Genomic DNA, 22,629 nt, shown 5'->3' with positions numbered 1-22,629 from the left:
GCCGGGCTCCTGAATCCTGACCGCCAGAACTTCACGCTTCCCGAGCCCCGGCCTGTGCTGGTGACTCCTTTCGAAGTGTTCCGGGAAGCCCTGGCTATCTCGTTCGTAGTCTCAAGCTGGTTCACGGCGTAGGCCCGAGCGGGGACCTGCATCTGGGCCAAGCACCCGAGGCCTTACCTGGGACGGACGTGTGCTACCCGACAAGTGCACCAGGCGGCACATCGTCAAGCGATTGCAGAGGCCCGTCCACGGGGTTAGCGGTCAGTCCTCGCGGCGTAGGCCCGAGTCGCCACAGCAAGCGCAAGCACTTTCCGCGAGTCCGTTCAGGTCCCGTCACCGACATGACTAGATAGTGTGACTGACGCCGGACTTCAAACGTGGTGAGACGATCCATGTTGTGACTGACTCGTAGACCCGCGAACACTCTTTCAGTCTCACGTGACTGTGTACGCTTTTAACGTCCCCGTGTACCTTCTCCTTTGTGTGTTCTATTTGTGCGTATTCTCGTTTCTTTCTGCTCAACTAAAATATATCTCTTCGACGTTCCCCATCCGCTGTTGTCGCTCCGTATGAAGGACTGGCGAGAGGTGCTAGCGGAATCCTTCAGCATAGACATTTATTTTGTGCTCGCGGCAGGTTTACACATGTACGTCCACCACCTCAAGGTTAACAGTCAGGGGTCCTAAGTGGACGAGTGGATTGGGTTGGTGTGTTACGTAGAGTAAGATGCTTACGACTTGGGAGGGAAACACAGCCCCACGTTTGCACGAAAGAGTGAATCTCCAGTACTTCAAAGTTTAATTGGGCTAATTGCCAATTGCTGGATCGCAAATGACAAACAAACTGGATTTCGTTCGTGAATTTCGTGTACTACGTCCAGCTTCACAGGTCGTCCTTCTTCACAGAGTGGAAGGGCAATCCTTTTTTTACGTGCTTGCAGGCCGACACCTGCGATGTGGCGCACTGCTTGAAGGCGCAACTGGGCACCACGATGGCGATCATCGTGTCCGTAACCATGAAGGGTCGCATTTACAAGCCGAAGACCCCCGATCCTGCTGTGTCAAGCATAGGAAACTATGGCCTCTACAGCGAGTGTGAACAAGGAAACTACGTCCAGGAAATAGGACCTCTTTCGGTAAGAATCTTCTTCTTGGGGTGCAGTAAAAACGAACATCTTTTCTGGAGAGTCCAATCCTCTTGATTGGAAAAAAAAACATACAAAGGAGATTGTAACTATGTCCACAGTTCAAAGGATGCCTCTTTCTAGGCTACTAATGCAAATGGATATGCTGTAAACTTTGCCATTCACTACTTGAAACACAATAAATTCTATTCCATCATTTTTATTTTACAACAAGGTGACCACAGAACACATAGGTAATAACACAAACGAGACTGTCAAACGTCTTCTCAAAGATCTTATAAAGGAAGGCCATGCTCAAAATGTTTATAATCAATGATTAGGGTAACAGAAATAAAAGGTGATATTGTTTTAAGAAAGTGGAGTGAGCTAGGAGCGCAACCTAAAATAAATTTTTATAGGACAAAACCTATTTCAGCAGCCCAAGTGGCCCCTTTTGTTGTTTTTTCACTCTGAACAATCGTCACTTTTGTCAGTGACCGTTATATGTCCCGTCACTGACTTGCATTGTGCATGAACATGCTGAAGTTTTTCACTATTAGGATTATTGCCGCAAGTTTAAACCAGCGCGGCAGCTTTTTAATCTTTGAAAAAAAAAGCCATATCTGGGTATACGCTTTTGCTTATGCCAAAATTTTCGTCGGGGCGACAAGAATCCACAGTGCCATCTGTAACGCAACGCTTGCAGCATATTCTTCGTTTCGCTCGTGCAACGTCATCCGAATTTCCTGCAGTGGAACCTTGCTCCAAATTTCATATTGCCGCGAACCATACATTGGGTTTGTTTATTTGTTTTGCTTTCACCGCCCGGCTACGCCGGTCTGTGTTATCTCTGCGCCAAGGGAAGCGCGTGTTCCATTCTTTCGTTCTGTGCCGCATGTGTTATCTGTTGTGATAGGGAGAGCATTCCGATCTAACGTGAACAGCCCAGAATAATCTTCTTGGATCTACTATGTTCTCGATGCGAATCGACGTTTCGCGAACCACGCGCGCCAAAAGATAAAAAAATTCCCCCGCATTTCCCCGTGGGGGAGAATGTGAAAGTGCGAATGCACGGTTGTCGGCCCGCTTGCGGCGCTTGCGCTCGGCCCCCGCAGCCCACCGCCTCGCTGCCTTCTCTTCCATCTCTTCCATCGGGTTTGTAGTATCACGTGTACACCACGCAGTTATCAAGCCGCTATAACGCCGCTGAGTCGCCAACGCACGCCGCTGACGACGTAGTTTGAATGCGTTAAAGATATAAGGCGCGTCTAACACTGATATCACCGTCGCATCCGTGGCTTGGTCGGTAGCGCGTCGCGCTGCGGCCCGCAAAGTCCTCGGATCGAAACCTGGCGCCGGATGCTGTTTTTTCTTTAAAGAGCACTGCGGACGCCGCCGCCGACGCCGGCGGTGGATGGTTTGGGGTCGCTTATAAAGAGCATTCGCTCTTAAAAACCTGCAGTGCGGACGCCGGGGCATTCGATTCGACGACACTCGCCTGTGCAAGTCACTTTGTTGACCGCTGCTTCGCCGCCTCTGTATTCTTTTGAGTTGTTAGGGCAGCACAAGTTCGCTCCAATAAACGTGTTTCTCATTCAAGACAACTGCATCGTCCTTGTCTTCGTGACATCTGGTGGAGGTGCTGGGTACGCACCCTTCATGCCCACTACAACCTCGGGAAGCGCCAAGCCAGTTCAACAAGAGATTTACTCCGCCTGCAAGATTTACCACCCGAGTTCGGTTTGATGCCAGAAGGGCCCAAGAAAAGGAACGCTGCAACCAACACCATGGTGCAAGAAACAACGTCGCCAATCGTCCTGCAGCAGCCCCGGGAACCGCCATCGTTCCGGGGAGCCCCCGCTGAAGACCCCGAAGAATGGTTGGAGAAGCTGGAGCGCGTCCGCATCTTCAACAGGTGGGACGACGAAGAAACTTTCCGGCATGTCTTCTTTTACTTAGAAGATGCTGCTCGAACTTGGTTCGAGAACCATGAGAGTTCTTTGACCGACTGGACTCACTTCAAAAGGGAGTTCCTTAAGACATTCACTACCGTTGTGAGAAAAGAGCGAGCTGCGCTTATGCTTGAAACTCGGACACAACACCCCAACGGAGGGGTCGTTATCTTCGTTGAGGAGATGAAGCAACTATTTCGCCGCGCGGACCCCGAAATGACGGAAGAAAAGAAGCTACGCTTCTTGATGCGCGGTGTGAAGGAGGAGCTGTTTGCTGGACTTGTCCGTAACCCACCCAAAACCATCGCTGAATTCGTGACCGAAGCCAGCACGATTGAGAAGGCTCTCGAAATGCGTGCTAAGCAGTATGACCGGAACTTTGTCGGCACGGCCAGTGCGAACTACGTCGACAACATGCGGATTCGGGCTGATAGCCTACGCTAGACCATCCGCGCAGGAGTGAGAGAGGAGCTGCGGAAACGTTTCCCGACGATGCCGCAACCCCAAGTCGCTTGCTTAACTGACGTAATCCGGGAAGAAGTTCAAAACGCCTTGGGAACTTCTGTGGCATCCGAAGTACACTGCGAGCCCCAAGCTATGACGTACTCCGCGGATGTTCACCGACCCCGCCCTGCTCCAACACGTCGTCAAGAGGCACGTCGTCAAGAGGCCCCGCCCTACCGCCGCCCAGTGTCGCCCGCCCTACCCCCGGTAGCACAACCCCAGACGCCGAGGAAGGCTGACGTATGGCGAACACCGGATAATCGTCCTCTGTGCTACCACTGCGGAGAGGCCGACCACATCTACCGTCGCTGCCCATACAAGAGACTCGGAATACGTGGTTTCTCCGTCGACGCACCACGCCCCCGACCCGGCCAGCACCCACCTGAGATTGAAGAATACCTGTCGAACACCAGCCGTGGACCAGCCCGTTTCAACCGTTCGCCGTCGCCCTACCCGTAGCAGTCGCCGGATCGCCGTAGCAGTGCTGACTTCGCACGTAGACGGTCTCCCAGGCCACGCGGGGGAAACTAAAGGCGGCAACTTCTGGAGGTGAAGTTGCTCTACAGCGAAAAACTGGAAACCCTCCAACGACGCAAGGACGCGCTGAAGACAGTGATTCACGACGTGCCCTCATCCCGACGACCCGAGCTAACCCTGACGAGACTCCCGAACACGACGACAGCTACACGGCGCGACGCGTACCCGACCTGACCGAGACGTCCGTTGAGAAGACGACGACAACGACGATGCACAGTGCCCGACGATCAACACGTACAAGCAGAGATACGACGCCCCGAAGAACCCGGAACTCGAGGAAGACTGCATCTGACGTCAAGGTGTCCATCGACGGCTTTGACGTAGTCGCCCTCGTAGACACGGGAGCTGACTATTCGGTAATGAGCGGACCATTTGCGTCTAAACTGAAGAAAGTTATGACCGAATGGGACGGTCCGCACATACGCACAGCAGGAGGCCACCTCGTGACGCCAAGTGGAATGTGCACATCGCGCGTCACCATAGACGGCACAACGTACCCTGCGGCGTTCGTCGTTCTGCCTAACTGCTCCCGCGATGTAATTCTTGGAATGGAGTTTTTGATGGACAACGGTGCAATAATCGATCTGCAGACCAAGTCACTAACTTTTTCCCCCCATCACTCCATGACGCCGGAACCGAACCCGGAACGACGTGCTGCTGTAAGGATTGCCGATGATCATGTCACCCTGCCACCCCGTGCAAGCTTGATGGTCGCAGTCTACTGTGAAGATGCTGCTCCTGACGTTGACGCTATAGTAGACACTGATCAAAGGGTGCTTCTCGACCGTGGTGTGCCTGTTGCAAGAGGCATTGAGCGCTTCAAGGAACACCAATCCCACATTTTGGTTACTAATTTCACCGAGGAGTACCAGCATTTAAACAAGGGCGCGGCAATTGCATTTCTCGAAGAAACGCAAGAAGCAAGTGACGTGATCGCGTTCGCCGACTTTGAACGTACACCTGTAGAAACCTTCAAGCTTCCGCACCCCTTCGACGTGAATCCGGCGCTACCGCAAGAACAACGGAACAAATTATTGGCTTTGCTGCGTCGCTACAGCGAGTGTTTTTCGTCGAGTTCAAAATTACGTCAGACACCCCTAGCGAAGCACCGTATTATAACTGAAGATGGAGCCCGACCTACCCGACAGTCACCATACCGCGTCTCTTCCCACGAACGGGAAGCCATCCGGACTCAAGTCGACGACATGCTCAGCGACGACATTATACAGCCGTCGAAAAGCCCCTGGGCTGCGCCTGTCGTACCCGTAAAGAAAAAAGACGGCACATTAAGGTTTTGCGTTGACTACCGGCGACTGAACAAAATCACGAAAAAGGACGTGTACCCCCTCCCCCGAATCGACGACGCCCTCGACCACCTCTGCCACGCGAAGTACTTCTCATCGATGGACCTGAAGACCGGCTACTGGCAAATTGAAGTGGACGAGAGAGACCGAGAGAAGACTGCATTTATAACCCCAGACGGCCTATACGAGTTCAAGGTGATGCCGTTTGGGCTGTGCACAGCACCAGCGACGTTTCAAAGAGTCATGGACACTGTGCTAGCTGGCCTTAAGTGGCACACCTGCCTCGTATACCTCGACGACGTAGTGGTATTCGCGCGGACTTTCAACGAACACCTTGAAAGGTTGGAGCCTGTACTCGAGGCCTATCGTACGTCGGGGTTGACGCTGAAGCCTGAAAAGTGCCGTTTCGCATACGGGGAACTCAAGTTCTTGGGCCACGTCGTCAACGCCGCGGCAGTCCTACCTGACCCGGCAAAAACTTCAGCCATTCCGAACTTCCCAAGGCCGAAAGACAAGAAGAGCGTGCGAAGGTTTCTCGGGCTGTGCGCATACTACCGGCGCTTCGTCGCAAACTTCGCACGCATTGCAGAGGCACTCACGCGTTTGACGAAAGATAGCACCCCTTTCAGCTGGGAAAACGACCAAGAAAAAGCATTCGGCGAGCTGCAAAAACGCCTGCAAAGACCGCCCGTGCTCGCTCATTTCGACGAAAATTCCGAAACGGAAATGCACATGGACGCCAGTGATATAGGCTTGGGTGCAGTCCTTGTCCAAAAGCAAAGCGGCTGCGAAAGGGTAATCGCCTATGCCAGCCGTGGTCTGTCGAAGGAGGAGAAAAACTATTCTGCCTCTGAGAAAGAATGCCTGTCTATTATATAGGCGATATGAAAATTTCGCCCATACGTGTATGGAAGGCCATTCAAGGTTGTAACCGACCACCATGCGCTGTTTGCTCGCCAATTTGAAGGACCCCTCTGGCCGTCTTGGGCGGTGGAGCTTGCGCCTGCAGGAGTTCGACGTTACAGTCGTTCAGAAATCCGGCAGGAAACACTCAGACGCCGACTGCCTGTCCCGCGCCCCCGTCGACCCACCACTACAAGACTCTGATGAAGACAGCGCGTTCTTCGGGATCGTGACGGAGAGCGACCTAGCCGCCCAGCAGAGCGCCGACCCCGACTTACGCATCATAATCGAGCATCTCGAGGAATGCAACGTTGCCGTTCCTAGGACCTTCAAACGCAGCTTACCAGCATTCAGCCTGAGAAACTCGGTCCTTGTGAAGAAGAATTTCAGCCCCGGAACAAGAGCGAATTACCTTCTCGTCATCCCCGCGGACCTTCGTGACGAAATTTTGGAAGCGTGCCACGACGACCCGTCTTCCGGACATCTGGGCACAGCCCGCACTATTGAAAAAATCAAGGCGAGGTACTACTGGCCCGGCCTTACCTCTGACCTCACCCACTACGGCCGGAGCTGCCGTGACTGCCAGTGACGAAATATACTATTTGCTTACAGACGTCAAAAGACAAAGACAAAAAATGAAAAGAAAGACAAATATAGCCGAAAAGCCAGCGGTGGTGTTCATCGCAGCGAAATGTTCTAAAAAAGCCGCTGACGATTACTGTACTCCCTAATGCGAAATTTGTGCGCAGCGCAAACTGCAGTCTTTCAAGTCACGGCGCATAGCTGCTGCTTCTCGGGAAATGATCACGTGATCAGCGAATGCACAGCGCTGCACTCTGATCTGCCGTTATCTCGCAAAGCGGTGGCGTCGCCGAGCATGTTGTTGCAAATTGAGTTTAAACCTCCCGCGCATATGTCATCTGGTTCGGATAAGCGACGCATGGCGGCGGGGGGTGGGTACTGGCGAAAGTGTGAGGGGCAGGGTGCTCTCCAGCTGCCACGCATAGCTAAAGTGTGAGGGGGAGGCAGTGAGAGAGATGGCGCCATAGCAGGGCGTGGCACCCTGCCCCTCACACTTTTGCAAGCTACTCCTTCGTTTTCCTTCTGCCTTCCGTGTCTCGTTCGCTCGCTGGGTTACGCGTACATCGCCGCCGCCAAACCTCCGTACTGGGCGCAAAAGGAGTGCGCACTAAAAGATGGCAGCTTAGTGACGGCGTAACAGTTGTTAAGAAGCCAAATGATCTCCTGCCGGCGCAGGAGGAGGGGTGAAGCTCGCAACGCTCCAAGTCGAAGCGTAGACGCTTCGTAAGTAAAGCACAAAGAAAAAAAACACGCACATCGCTTCTCTCTTTTGACTCGAACAATCCTACCTACTTCGCTGAGACCCACGTACGTAAAATATGCCGGCAGCCCGTCGAAGCGCCTTGGAACGGCGTCGGGCCGCAGCTTGGGTTTCTCACGTCGCAAAGAGACGACGTCACCTTTCACCAACAAAAATACATCCCCCTCGCGAGGGGCACGATCAAATGCACAGCATTTCCGAGGGGGTGCGCCGGCAAGTCGTATGGATTACGTATTGGTTGTTGGTTTTCTTGTTACACGCTGCACGTCATCAAATTTGCGGTGGGCTACAGCGGGGCGTCCCGGCAGCACGAGACGCGACCAGCGCTGCTGGTCTCTCGATCATAGTCTCGATCGCGGGACCTGTGTCGCCATCTTGCGGAGGCGCGTGACAACTTATGGCGGGTCTCTCGATCATAGTCTCGATCGCGGAACCTGTGTCGCCATCTTGCGGAGGCGCGTGACAACTTATGGCGCTTTCGAAACAAACCATAAATGAGTGAAGGATATAAGGCGCTATCGGTGCATCGAAATCCGTGTTGGTTGCGTGGCTCAATCGGTAGTGCGCCCGGCACTTGCCGTTCCGCCCGCGCCGTCATGGGTTCGAATCCGGGGGCCGGAAACTGTTGTTTCTTTTATAGTGTAGTGGCCTGGCTGCGGACTAGGCCGAACGCCGCGTGACATTGTGAGTTACTAAAATGCTATGCATTTAAAACGCCGCCGACAAGACCCGCCGGACTTCTGCAACCGATCGCCGTCCCATCGAGACCATTTCAACAGATTGGAATGGACCTTTTAGGCCCGTTCCCTACGTCACGATCACAGAACAAGTGGATTGTCGTAGCGAGAGACTACATGACGCGCTACGCAGAAACCGCCGCTCTTCCGAGGGGGACTGCACAAGAAGTGGCGAAGTTCTTTATAAGCCAAGTTGTGCTGCGACATGGAGCCCCGGAAGTCCTAATCACAGACCGCGGAACGGCATTTACTGCGGAGCTGATGCAAGGAGTATTACGCTACAGCAACACGGATCACCGAAGAACGACGGCGTACCACCCCCAAACGAACGGACTAACAGAACGTCTGAACAAGACAATCGCAGATATGCTGTCAATGTACGTTGACGTTGAACATAAGACTTGGGACGAAGTGCTCCCGTATGTCACGTTTGCGTACAGCACGGCTATCCAGGAGACGACGCAGCTGACGTCGTTCGAGCTTGTCTACGGTAGAAGGCCGACTACGATGCTCGACGCCATGCTTCCGCACGTAGAAGACGAAGACCTCAACGCCGACGTCCACGGATATCTTCAACGTGCGGAGGAGGCCCGCCAGCTCGCTCGAGTTCTTTAAACGGACCAGCAGCTGGTGGATGCGGGCCGCTACAACCTCCGACGCCGAGACGCCGAGTACCAACCAGGGGATCGTGTGTGGGTTTGGACTCCCATCCGACGACGCGGACTAAGTGAGAAGCTCCTGCGACGGTATTTCGGACCTTACCAGATTTTACGACGTGTTGGCCAACTTACCTACGAAGTGATCCCCGATGGTGACTCCGGCACATCACGACAACGCACGCGGCCTGAAGTCGTCCACGTGGTTCGCTTAAAACCTCTCTACGGACGATGACGAACTTTTATTTTCATTTGTTCGGACTGTCGCTTATGTTAGCATCGGGTCGATGCACTCTTAGAGGGGGGGTAATGCCGCGAACCATACATTGGGTTTGTTTATTTGTGTTTTGCTTTTACCGCCCGGCTGCGCCGGTCTGTGTTATCTGTGCGCCAAGGGAAGCGCGTGTTCCATTCTTTCGTTCTGTGCCGCATGTGTTATCTGTTGTGATAGGGAGAGCATTCCGATCTAACGTGAACAGCCCAGAATAATCTTCTTGGATCTACTATGTTCTCGATGCGAATCGACGTTTCGAGAACCACGCGCGCCAAAAGATAAAAAGCCTGCAGTGCGGACGCCGGGGCATTCGATTCGACGACACTCGCCTGTGCAAGTCACTTTGTTGGCCGCTGCTTCGCCGCCTCTGTATTCTTTTGAGTTGTTAGGGAAGCACAAGTTCGCTCCAATAAGCGTGTTTCTCATTCAAGACAACTGCATCGTCCTTGTCTTCGTGACAATATTCGCTTTATCCAAATAGATAAAGGTGGTTACCTGCTGCTTTCAAACATATTGCAAATGTGCGAAGAGGGCTGTGTATGTAAGTCTGTGTGGTGGTCTCAAACTCTGTAGGAATACCTAAGGGCATATGTTTCAAGGAGAACGGGAATACACACTTTGACCTACGGCTTGTGTTACAACTGGCACGCCTACCCGCCGCGGTGGCTTAGGGGCTAAGGCGTTGCGCTTCTGAGCACGATGTCGCGGGTTCGATTCCCGGCCGCGGTGGCTGCTTTTCTGATGGAGGCAAAAAGCAAAAACGCCCGTGTGTACGAGATTTCGGCGCAGGTTAAAGATCCCCAGGTAGTCAAAATTAATCCGGAGCCCTCCACTACGGCGCGCCTCACTCATCGCCTGCGTTGCGTCGGCGCGTTAAACCCTACAATCAAATCAAATCAATAAATCAACTGGCACGCCTAATACACCAGGTAGAGCATTGCTCGGCAAAGCAACGAATTCCTGCCATTGGCGGGATACCGCGTTGTAGAAGTTTCAGCAACGTGTTTTGGGGTGTACGTATTGTTTCAGCCACCCAGCATTGCAGCACAAAATAATTCTCTAAAACACTTTGGATGGTCTTGAAAATTTAGAGAAGACTACTTTTACTTTTCACCGCATCAAAGCTGCAGTGCGTGTTCTTTTATATTTATACGTGCTCAAGATTCCGAGTTATTGCTATAGCTTGGAACGTTGAACACAAGGTCACTATTTCCGCATTCAAAGCCCATGTCATCAGCTCTGTTTTGAATATGTAATACGAACAAAAACACGGCAATAAGACATACACAGAAATGTTTCCAGTGCATTGAGAAAATTGTCTTCAAGCAAGCTTCAGGAGAATCAACTTTCGAAACCTGACATCTACTTTGCCGTCTTTGCATACTCAGGTAAATTAAAAATTATCATTTTTGCGCCTGGCCATTAACACATTACTGGCAACGAGGTCGCAGATCAGAGTGCGGATGCTCCTGTATATTGCAGCAACGTCACGTAGATTTATCTTCGGTAGAAATAATAAGAATAACAATTTATTCCACAATAACTGAAGAAATGCAGGGATGCAGGCCTGCTAACACTCTATTCGAATATCGAAAAGGTGTGATTCAAAAACACTCCGAACAAACTGGCACCACTACTTCGATACAGAATACACAAGAACACAACAGCAAGTCATGACAGGCTAATGGAAGTTACACTTTGCAGCTAAAAGAGGGAACACAGACATGTAACATTTCCTTGCCTTTGGTTATGTTACTTTTGTTATCTTACTTCTCCAAGGATATGTTATTTATGTACCTGTGCGTATGCTGCCTTACCGTCCTCCATTGTGTGCTTACACGCACAGAACGGGAGGCAAACAGAGGCAGACATTTTCCTGAGCAGTACACTCACCGCATATCCTGTACCCAGAACACTTCCTTTAAAAAAAATCCCCTTTTTCTTCATATAAAGTGGTTTTGACTACTTATATCACATTGGCTTTTTACATTCTTTCATATCAGCTAAGCTTCATTTCATGTTTTGGTATTGTTAACTTCACTTTTTATTTGGAGGCCTCATACAACTATTAAACAGTTTATCCGCATCCTATTGATGTCACTCTTACTGGGTTTGAAACTGTTTGCATGTTCTTTAGCGTCCTCTGGGACAACTGACACTTTCAGCTGGGTGCTGTATGAATTCACGAATTGCTTGTAATCCTGAAATCAGGTATGCTTAATTACAGAACCTTTTACTAAATGTCACATAACGTTGCCTAAATAGGGCTTTTTTGGTCTTTGCTGCCCTGGCGCCACAAAACACGCACGCAGAGTTGTTACAATCATACGTGACCATCAGCCAATCTGAGCCCACTGCAGAACTAAGGCTGTTCCCATGAACTTGCAAATGCTTGTGTCTTTTTTCCTCCGGCTCCTATGATTCTCGTAACCCCCAAATCCTATAAACCTATAAGCAGCGATACTACGCCGCGCTTTCTGTCTTCTCATCAGTATTAGTTCTGACTTAATTTCAGCCCAGAATATTGTAAAGTGTACAAACTGCTTGATTCAATTCTGCCGATTCTTGTGATCAGGGGGTCGGGACCATACCTGCCCTATGTTTTTTTTTTGCAGATTTGTGACAACGCTACGTACACGTCCAATCTCGCAATAAATAATACATACCAAGCAGTCGTCGCATTCAGCAAGGTAGCCGGCTACACGCTTGTCTTCGACAACAGCATCACCTTGCTCAAAAAGGTGAGCAATACGTATCATTATACTCCTGCACGCGTGCCGACGTCCGAGGGGAAATTATGGTGTGCTTTCTCCACAGGCGGCGCAGTACGATGCCGAATGACTCGTCAATGAATTTTCATTATTAACGGGGACAGAGCAGTATAATTCATTTTTTGGGGCAGGGTTAGCTGTTGGACTGATTAGGACAGCCAAAATACACGATTCAGACACGAAAAGACGCGAATTCTTGTGTGCGTTGTGAAACAGTTCCTTGAGCGGTGTCTTGAAGATATAGATGACTCGATCTACTAGCAAAAACGACTGGGTTGCCACAACGTATTGACCACGGGCTACTGATAGAAAAACCTTTATTTTGAACGGAAGGTACAGCCCGGCGCTGGTTTGATAATCACGAAGCTTCACGGTCCTCATCAGAACTTTTCAAGAAGAGTCTGACGCGAGTCTTCAGTGACAATTAAAAATTCCAACAGGCTGAAGATATTCTTCAATGAAGATTCTATTACTTTAACCCTTTGTTGACGAGAAACTGCAGATGAGTGCGCCGGCGAAGGAAATTAGCGGCGGGCACTGACGAGAGGTGGGAGCAGCAAGATGGGCTGAAAACACAATCACAGATTGTGACCGCGGTGAAGCAACGGTGAAGCACGTCAATTTAAATTTGTCGTCCAGGAAAATTGCTAGAGGGATGTCAGCCTTGGCATCGGCTTGCTGATTGACTGAAGTCATCAATGACCTTACACTCAACAGGTTGGCGTTTCGTTTTTCTGTTAGCCGAGAGGACAGTCATGCGTTAATTTTCGGATCCCTTCATGTCGTATCGGGTCTCATGAAGCTGCCACAATGCTCCAATGTGTTCTTGTTTGCACAGGAGGCCATGCCTACTACCGGAGAGGCTCTGCTCAAAGGCGGTGTGTAACGTCTCTAAGATATGGGAATTGCATTTGCGCGGGGCCTGCAATAGTCTTTAAACGTTCGGAAGTCCTAATTACGAAATTGCTGCACGAGTCGCAGCTTTTGATTAAAGTAATCGCTATAGCTACTAAAGGAGTGACTTTGAACTTTCAAGCTGTGCTAACCGAACTTCAAACAGCACTAGATTTCTACAAGGGCAGGACTGAATCTGCCGAGGCAGAGGTGCACCGAAACATCCCACCATTACATCGGCGTGAGCTGGTACAACTGTATGAAGAGTTCGCTGCTGCTCAGTTGTAGTTGCCGCTGTTGGCATAGCCACTATCGCGAAGCGCCGAATAATTACAGACGACGCCGCACATCTACTTCCCCTACCATCATATCGGGCTTCTTGAAACAGAGGAAAGCAATCCTAAATCGGGCTCATGACATGTTTGAAGTCGCCAATGAACAGTAAAAACGTCCCTGGGCCTCACCGGTAGTGCTTTTGAAAAATAAAGATGAAGCATTGCGATATTGAACGGAAAGTTGGTGCTCAAACACTAACCAAAAAGGGCGTAAGTCCCGTCTCAGACACTGATGACACCCTCATTCGGCTGCACCATTCCCGTTATTTCTGGTCAATAGACCTATGGAGAGGCTAGTGGTAAATTCAAGTTCGTGAGCGTCACAGAAAAAAATACGGCATTTATTATTTCAGGCGGCCCGCGGGAAGGCAAAGTAATGCCGTTATGTCTCTTTACGGCACCGGCAACAATTCAACTCGTCATGACCACTGCCTCAGCAGGCTTGAAATGGCATACCTGTGTTGTGTACCTTGGTGAAGTCAGTTTCTCGTGTACTTTTAACAGTCACATACGGTCTTTCCTCTTGAACATGCTCTAAAAAATGCCCGTCTCTACGCTCAAGGCAAAAACATGTCGATTTGCGTAACAATTCAAACTTCTTGGTCGTCTTTTGAGCAACAATGGACTTCCCGGTGAGCCCGAGGAAGAACGCAGGCAGTCAACATTTTCGCGACGCCATCGACAAAAAGGCTGTCAAAAGGTTCTTAGGTCTGTGCGCCCACTATTGGCGTTTGATCGGGAGCTTTCCTTACACTGTAATGTCACTAACTCACCTTAAGTAAGAAGACGTTCCGTTGGAATGAATGCCTTGCAAACAGGAGGCCTTCGAAACATCGAAGAAAGCGTTACTTATGCTGCCGGTTTTAGGACACTTCGACAGGAGGCTGCAACTTAAATTCATAAGGACGCCAGGATACGGCGGTGTAATGCGGTACCAATTCAAAAGCAGTGTGGTCCTGATAGACTAACTGGATACGCGACAGCGTGTTTCGCGTGCCGACAGCGTCTACTCAAAATCCGAAAAAGAGTGTCCCGCAACCATTAGCGCACTAGCAAAGTATCCACCCAACCTTTATTGTTGCCCCTTATGCATAGTCATTGATCACTACTCGTTGCGCTGGCCGCCAATCTCAAGGACCCACCAGGCCGACTAGCAGGCTGAAGCCTGAGACTGCGAGAATTTAAAGTCACTGTAACCTACAACTTAGTACGCAGAAACAGTGATGCCGATCATGTACTCCGCGCACCGGTCGATGCTGCCGAGACCGCTACCGATGATGATGAGGACGCTTCCTTGGGAGCAGTCAGAATGGGATACATCGTAAGCGCCCGCGGAGCGACCCCGAGCTCTGACATGTCATCGCCGACTAAAACGGTGAAGTGACTGGAGTCTTTAGAGTTTTCAAACATGTCGTACAGGCGCTGACAGTCAGAGACATTGTTCAGTATAAAAATAAGTTTGAATTCGGTGGTTGATCGTGGCTTCTGATCACACCGGACAACCAACGCAAGGAGGTAGTCGAAGCTTGCCACTGCGATTCCACTTCCAGAAACCTCGGGTGTGGTAGCACGCTGGGCCGATTATGAGAAAAATGCATCTGGATGCCCATTCCCATTAGTTTTTCTTGTAAGACCAAAACTTGCCGAGAATGCCTGCAACGGAAAGAGCGAGCAGTGCCTCCTGCTGTACTATTTATCCTGTCCAATCACCTTGAATCCATTTCAGCAAATTGAAATGGTTCTGCTAGGTGCTATTCAAACGTCGAACGCAAGGAACCGGTGGAATATTGTTGTGACCGACCACTTGACTCTGGACGCCCAAGCCGAAGCCCTTCCACACGCTACCACCACTGAAATAGCTACATTTTTCATCGAGAGCATGATACCGCGGTTGTGTGTTTACAGCCCAACTAGCACGAAACATGCTGCCCTTGAGACACACCAACTATCGCTGAACAATAGCGTACCACTCACGAACAAATGTAATGAAGGAATGCTGAAAAAAGAATACCGACATCATAGCGATTTGCGCCTATGTAGAGCACCCGACATGGGGCGAAGTGTTACCATTCGCGACCATCGCAATGATAGCCGTCCAAGAGAGAATGGTATTTGGTCCATTGCAGCTGGTGCACGGACTGCCAGGGACCACAACGCTGCATGCTATGCTGCCACCATGGGTGCCAAATGGGCACCTGTCGTCCCCCAGCCCCCGCCCAAGCCACACCAGAACAATGGCCCTTTGCACCCCTATACCCCCGCAATGCACGGTGTTTGCCTTCCTCAAGACAAAATCCTCGCGACGCTCATCGCTGCCACTCATCCCAGATGACGACTCTCAAGACGATGCTCAGCTCGTTTCGGGCGCCGAGGAGGCCGGGACTCTAGTCACAATCCGCATAAAGTGTCAGAAGTCGACTGACACTACTCGTTGTGCCAGTCTCCGAGGCGATGCACATTTCGAATCGGAGATAAGGTGTTGGTCTGGACACCGAGAAGCGCTGTAGATTGAGCAGAAAGCTCCTCGAGCGCCACTTTGGGCTATACACAATACTACGTCGTACTGGATGCCTTAATTACGACGTATTTCCGGACAAAGTTCATCGATCGTCCCGCCGAACTCTCCGCCCGAAAGTAGTTCATGTGTGCTTAAAAGAATATTTTCAATCCTAGGTTACGTCCATCTCTATGCAGATGCAGTATGGGAAATGTTTTTGATGTAAAATCCCATCGGGCGATGTTTTCGCGCAGAGGGCGGTAATGCCGCAAGTATCATTTGCAGCCTACTACAAACGCCGTCGTCTGTCACTGCAGTGCGGCCTTAACTGCATCGGAGCTGAGCTCTCAGATCAATCAATCAATCAATCAATCAATCAATCAATCAATCAATCAATCAATCAATCAATCAATCAATCAATCAATCAATCAATCAATCAATCAATCAATCAATCAATCAATCAATCAATCAATCAATCAATCGATCAATCAATCAATTGATCAATCAATCAATCATTGCATCAGTCAATCAGTCAATTGAATGGCTGATGGCAGAAGGCTTGAATGTGAGGTGTCGAAATTAAAAAAGGGTGTTAATTTTTGTGCAGGGGCGTAGTCAACACGCCCCTAGAATGCAGCAGCGTTAAGTCTTGACAGAAAAAAAAAACAAATTTCCTGAAACCGAGACAATGTAATATTTCGCTACTGTTTGTCATTGTAGGTACCAGCTGTGCATGCTTTCGGCTACGTAACACACGTTCATTCAACACCAAATGACGAAGAAGAATGATACGGTCCATTGTTCTTTTGCAGAGTGCCATTGGCTCAATGACGGTAAAGTGTTTAAAGGCGTAACACAATAGGTCGCTCCAGCGAGCTTTTTGTTTTTATGTTCAAATGGCGTAATACATGCCGTGTTTGTGTGCCTTCATGATGTCCAATGTTAGCACTGTTCAATTCATACAATCCGCCAACTCGCACTGCTACGCCCTCTGCTACCGTTTAATCTGCTGGCTCTGAAGAGTTTCGATCATGGTCGCGAAAGCCGCTTTTCACATGTAGGCCAAAATTGAAACATCCTTCATGTCAAGACTTGGCTGCTCTTTAAACATCCTAACCTCATAGTTCAGGTCTTTGTTCATCCCGCTATATCTCCGAAATCTAAACTGTCAATAAGCCTTTTACAGCACTAGACCTCGAGGAACTCTGCGGTTATGGAGGTTCCAAAGATTGCAACCAAGTAGCCCACCATGCAATACAGTGGAGCCGCGTTGATATGTTTCCCGGTCTTACGACGACCCGGTTTTTACGACGGATCACCGCGTTCCTGAAAAACTCCACATAGAAACCATGCATTAAAAACCCCCGTGATATGACGCTCGGGGCAACGCGGTCTGCTTTGTGAGACGAATTTTGGCGCGCATAAACCGGCGTTTTTACCATAATTACACCACTTTGCCGCCTCCTGCAGACCTTCTTTATTCCTATTCTTAGCCCCTGTTTGACGCTGATTGATGTGCAAAAGTCAGCTGGCGGGCCGGACCACTTCCTGAACAGACGCTAGCAGGCAGGTGTGAGCGGCAGTTAATCTGCGAGGGCCCCAGGCGGCAGCAGTACACCAACGCACCAACGGCGAAGAGTCGAAGTTCAGGTGGCAGGCGGACGATGAATTGGAAGCTCTCGTCGAGCCGCGGACGAACGCTAAAACACATACGACGCATCCCCACGACGACGACCGAAGATCCGCTTTCCCCACCCGCTCGATCTACGTTTTTTTATTTTACGATGCCCTCTCCCATATCACTGATTTCTTCTTATCTATGTGTTTTCAAAGCCGCGTTGTCACTCCGCTCCTTTCTATGCTAGAATGCCTCAATACACGCGCGTCCACCCGGGTAAAGACACGTACGCGATGGCACTGCCGTTTTGGGTCGCTCGATCGCCGCCGTAGCAAGTCACTGTAGCAAGACCACGCTATAATTTTCGCCGCACCATGGTGTACTCGCTACGTTGGGATCAACTTATCTATTTCGCGTTGTTGGGTCTTGTGGGAAACGAAAATAGCTGTGTTGGGCACTTTGACCCAAAAGCAACGGCACCGGACCGTTCAAAGGGTGTTCCAACATGTATGGCAATTCCGTTTTTTTTTTATCTCCGCCTTCTACTCTAGTTTATTTCCCTTGGCCTTGGCAGTTTCACACTCACTTTCCCCTCTCAGTTTGCTCGTCTACATAGGCCTTATGTAGCCCGCGCAAGGTGCGGGGCTTGCCCACTATAAATAGTGCCGGACGCGGCGCTTGGCTGGCGGACTAGCTGGACGCCATGAAGGAGAAGGGGGCACAACATAGGCGCGGCTGTTTCTAAAACTTGGGATTTCAGCTAAAGGTTCGCAAATCCCACCAGAACGCGCTAAATATGGTATTTGTAAATACGTTATTCGCGCACCTGTCGCGTGAGACCGTCTACAAGGCCGGAATTTACCCGCACCCCGGTCATACGACGCTTTCTCTCGGTCACTTGAAAGTCGTATTATCGGGGTTCCTCTGTAAAGGCTTTGCGTTTCGTTTTCTTGCCTTTCTTTTTCTCTCCCCTGTCCACTGGACACTCTAGCCGAGGAGGGTGATGTGTAAACATTACCTTTAGTCATTGCCTACACATGAGCTTCTTGGCAGCCAAACTGAATTACCTGTTTTCTCACCTCTTGTTCCCAGGTGTGTGGAGCCAAAAAAAAATTTGACCAATGTCGACATCGGGCTCACCATATTCGACGCAGACCACGACAACGGCACCACCAAATGTCAACCCAACCTGGTCAAGGGCAATGGTGACCGCATTAGAATAGTGAAGAAAGCCCTGATGTATTTCCGGGACGAATATAAAGACGCCTCCAAGGAGGTTGGCTGCAATAGCCTCACGTGACAGGACGTCGGTGGCTTCTTCGAACGTGCACCTTCACGATGTTTCAAATATCACGTTGCTCGAAAAAAGGACTACCAGGAACGCTCTGCAATCCATTGGTTGTTTCAACAATGAATCGCCACAGGAACAGTCGTTTTAGGGTGGCGGAATGAAACGTCGCGTCATTATATTTTCGCACAAACTCATACACCATCAGTGCGTGAGGGTCTTCATTTCCCGCTCTCAGCATGCAGTGTCATCAATGTGTTTACAACTACGGTCCCAAACACGTGCTCAGAGGCTCCGTTAAAATTTTTAAGGAGCCTTCTACAGTAGACATAATGCACGAGGACAAGTAAGCGATATTCAGCTGACAGTGCTTTCATGCGATCTTCGGTCTAATGGGGGTTTCACACCAGTAATCAAAAAATGATTCTTCTTCATATGTTTCAATGTTTCAAGCACGTAAAATAATGCATGAACGTCTCACCTCAGCGTAGCATTGTCCCAATATACCTGAAGATGTACGCCGCGCGTTAAATGGAGATAAGATTTTGGCAGCGACTGGCAAGCCTTAATGTTTTTGTGAAATTTTTAGGCCTAATTAGTCGCTGTCCAACAAAATATCCTGCACTAGCCTTGCGTCAGCAATAAGATACTGAATAACGTACAGTAATCCCTAGTTATAACGAAATCGCTTTACTCGAGATATCGATTTTTTGGAAATTTCTTCTGGTTCGAACCCAAACGCATGCATTTTACGTCGCACTACTCAAAGTGCACGAAGAGCTTGACCCGCTTAGAGCGAAGTTGCGAGCGGAGGATTTGCCGAGCGGCGGCTACCCAGCGGCGAGTAAGGCTAACATGATGGGCCTATGCAATCTCGTGTTTTCCCGGTGATCTTCTGGAGCCGGTCATGCTCGCTTCGGGCCATCCGACTTTACATTGAATTTTGTTCCTAGATAATTTTTAATGGCGGGGACGTGACGTTGCGGGAACACCGACACTCCAACTGTAGTATTAGATGCATTGTGGACAAGGGGGCGCCGAAAAACTCTTGTTTTGCAAATTGCACGTATGCACACCTGGCGAAAAATTGCCCAGTGATCGTGCAAAGCCACTGACCGGTGAAAAACTGAGCGGTAAAAAACCGCTCAGTTATCATGATTGCACTGCGTACGCACAATGAACGGTTAATAATTTTCTGGGCTCAACAAACACAACCTCAGGCTCAAGCCACGGCATTTCCGGCGCTTTCGAGCGCGAAACTGTTGTAGACTTACGTGACGGGCGCACGCCACCCCCCTTCTGCCATAAAAGTGGCCTTCCCCTCCCCATTGGCTCTCCAGTCTGCGAGTCACTGCTCGGTCTTGCCTTCATGTCAACTCCTCGCCCCCTTGCCGAGAGTTTCGAAGTCGCGGCAACTCCAAAGGTCCTTCCGCGTCACCCGCTGCGTTCATTCACTTGGGCGCCGACAGCGCGTGCCTTCCGACGTGGGAGTACGTACGCTTGCTGCGAAATAAATTTTATAAATGCATTAGCGCCGGCCACAGCACTGTGCAATGCTTGGTCACACTGGAGCAGGGGTTGCTCGCGCACAGCAGGAATTTGAAACAGCCAAAGTTCACTGCCTTTTTTGCACTTTAATATAGTTTACTTTGCTGAATACATTGTGTTTTGATTCCTCGTACTTTTGGCGCAGTTAAATCTCAACTACTTCACTTTTTATAGAGTGGTCGCCTATATCGAAATACCGCTATAACGAAATTGTTCGCCCTCCCGCTGACTTCGTAATAACGAGGGATTACTGAATATCGAAACAATGTCACTTTGTCTCTCCTTACACATAATTTTTTCTCTGCGCCTATTCAACATTTATTAAATCGTTCTTCTTCCTTCCATTTCAAGCAGTTTCCTTTCTTACCCCTTTATCATAATGCTCTGATTTCTGGAAACTGCAGTCAATAAAAATTAGCGCTGCAATGTATGTAGGCAGTCAACCAAAGTTTCCTTTTTACTTATTGTTACCCAGTATATGAAACCATTGGGTTTTTAAGGGCACTACCTTTTCCCTAAAGTTGAAAACTTTCGTTTGCACTACTGCCACATATTGGCACTAAAAAGCAGTGCACTCTTTTACAATGGCCGAAAGCTTGCGCTGTGATAGCGGCAGGATTGATGAGTTCTAGATGTTTATACCTCGAGCTGTACATGCCCAGATACACAAAGAGCAATGATGTCTGCCAAAACCTCATGCGCAAAGCATCTTAATACAGTAGCTCATTTTCATTTACAGCGTTTCTTTAGCTATTTATCCGAGCCAAAGACCGAAAGACTCGTCACGGTGGATTTTGGGGCATAGTCAGTATCCCGATGTGGCCAAAAGTATTCGGTAGCGCTCCTGTACGTCGAGACTTATAGCCCAGATGTAGCTATAAGGTCGCGGGTTCGATTCCCGGCCGTGGCGGCCGCTTTTCTGATGGAGGTTAAAAGCAAAAACGCGCTTGTGTTTGAGATTTCAACGCACGTTAAAGATTCCCAGGTGGTCAAAATTAATCCGGAGCTTTCCACTACGGCGCGCCTCATCGCCTGCGTTGCGTTGGCGCGTTAAACCCTGTATTCAACAAATATCATTACGATTCTTTAAAATACGGACAGTGAACTGTAGTGCTTCCTTATGGTTCCTTTTATATTAGTATGTGATATTGAACTGGAAGGCAACATTTATTTTCGTAGAACATGTTTCTGTGCGTATGGCGTGAAGTCCTGTTCCCGCTCTGTCATGTCAACCGTATGAGACGAGCACCTCGTGAAGCTGCAGCTTTGATACCTTTTGTGCCTGTAGTTGCATTTCTATATATGGAAAGCATAATAAAGTTGACATTTTAAATTCAATGTGGGAGACTGCGACTGAATAGCCCTGCTACAAAAACCACGACCGCGACACCTCCCATTAGAAACTGGCACATTTCCCCAGAGATAACTACATGTTCCAGAGAAATCATTCTCTTTTACAAGTTGCGAACATTTCCTTGCTCCTGGTACTGCGCTAAAAACTTTCAGTATAGCTGAATAAAACGGGTTTGAAAATAATGGCTTTCGGAGAGGCTTGCAGTGCTGCCGACGCCAACAACCATTTACCAGGAAAGTAGGAATACTTGTAATTTGCCAGGAAGTCTCCAAATTGTGTGTGATTAGGCGCACAAGTTCGCCCTGCGCCCTGCTCGCGTTAAATAAACTAGCGCACTCGAAGAAGTGAGCAGTTTGCTGTGAACTGTAGTTTAAACAGGAACAAAGGGTTCAAATTGATGTTTTCCGCGTACTAGTTTGGATTTCTCAGACTGGGCTAAATTCCATAGTGCTGGAAATTCTAAATTTCTGTTTAAAGGGAAGCTAACAGCTTTTCACTGATGATGTCCGTGCGGGACAACGAACGGCAGGAAAGCCAACTTTATGTGACGACAATGATAATAGTTCGCAAAGTGTAGCAAAATGAACGCGCTTCCCTGCGAAGGTTGGCAACAGTTCGGTTAGGCCCCCTCCGCTAAAGGTTGATGTGCAGCAGAAGAAGGATGTGACCCAGCCGTGCGACGGCCCGACGTATATAGGCCTAACGTCATGGTCCGACGTGAACGTCGACAGCCGTTATCCACACATCGACGAACTGCGGCAGTGACATTGCTCCACACGCGGTAAGTCTGTTACCCGCAGGAACTTAGGCTTAACGTTACATTTTGAAATGTAGCAACTTGAACTGGCGCCAACCCGAAAAGTAGAAGCTGTACGTCAAGCCGAAGGCACCGATTCACGCCATCGACCCTAATCCCAAACGTTGAGCGTATACGGAGTACATACACGAGAATTTCTGTGGTTACATCAACAAAACGGCGCATACCTCCACAG

At 49.6% G+C, this 22,629-nt stretch overlaps 1 protein-coding gene across 1 annotated transcript; it reads left to right on the top strand.

The window, feature by feature from the left end:
- Nucleotides 1-947: 947 nt before the first annotated feature.
- Nucleotides 948-18,897, top strand: LOC144173654 (uncharacterized). The gene is made up of 3 exons (XM_077701986.1): nt 948-1,135; nt 11,948-12,073; nt 18,540-18,897. The coding sequence occupies exons 1-3, from the start codon at nt 992-994 to the stop codon at nt 18,654-18,656; spliced, it is 387 nt and encodes a 128-aa protein (XP_077558112.1). The 5' UTR covers nt 948-991; the 3' UTR covers nt 18,657-18,897.
- Nucleotides 18,898-22,629: the final 3,732 nt, after the last annotated feature.

This window comes from Haemaphysalis longicornis, unplaced genomic scaffold, assembly GCF_048455015.1.
Source record: "Haemaphysalis longicornis isolate Haplotype H1 unplaced genomic scaffold, Haemaphysalis longicornis Haplotype H1 scaffold_3, whole genome shotgun sequence".
Classification (NCBI taxonomy): Eukaryota; Metazoa; Arthropoda; class Arachnida; order Ixodida; family Ixodidae; genus Haemaphysalis; species Haemaphysalis longicornis.
Note: the sequence above shows the minus strand (reverse complement) of the source record. Positions and strands in the feature narration are given on the sequence as shown.

Coding starts and splice junctions, on each gene's coding strand:
- LOC144173654 (XM_077701986.1), top strand. CDS start 992: ATGGCGATCATCGTGTCCGTAACCATGAAGGGTCGCATTTACAAGCCG. Junction 1,136..11,947: donor AGGAAATAGGACCTCTTTCG/GTAAGAATCTTC, acceptor TTTTTTTTGCAG/ATTTGTGACAACGCTACGTA. Junction 12,074..18,539: donor GCATCACCTTGCTCAAAAAG/GTGAGCAATACG, acceptor TCTTGTTCCCAG/GTGTGTGGAGCCAAAAAAAA.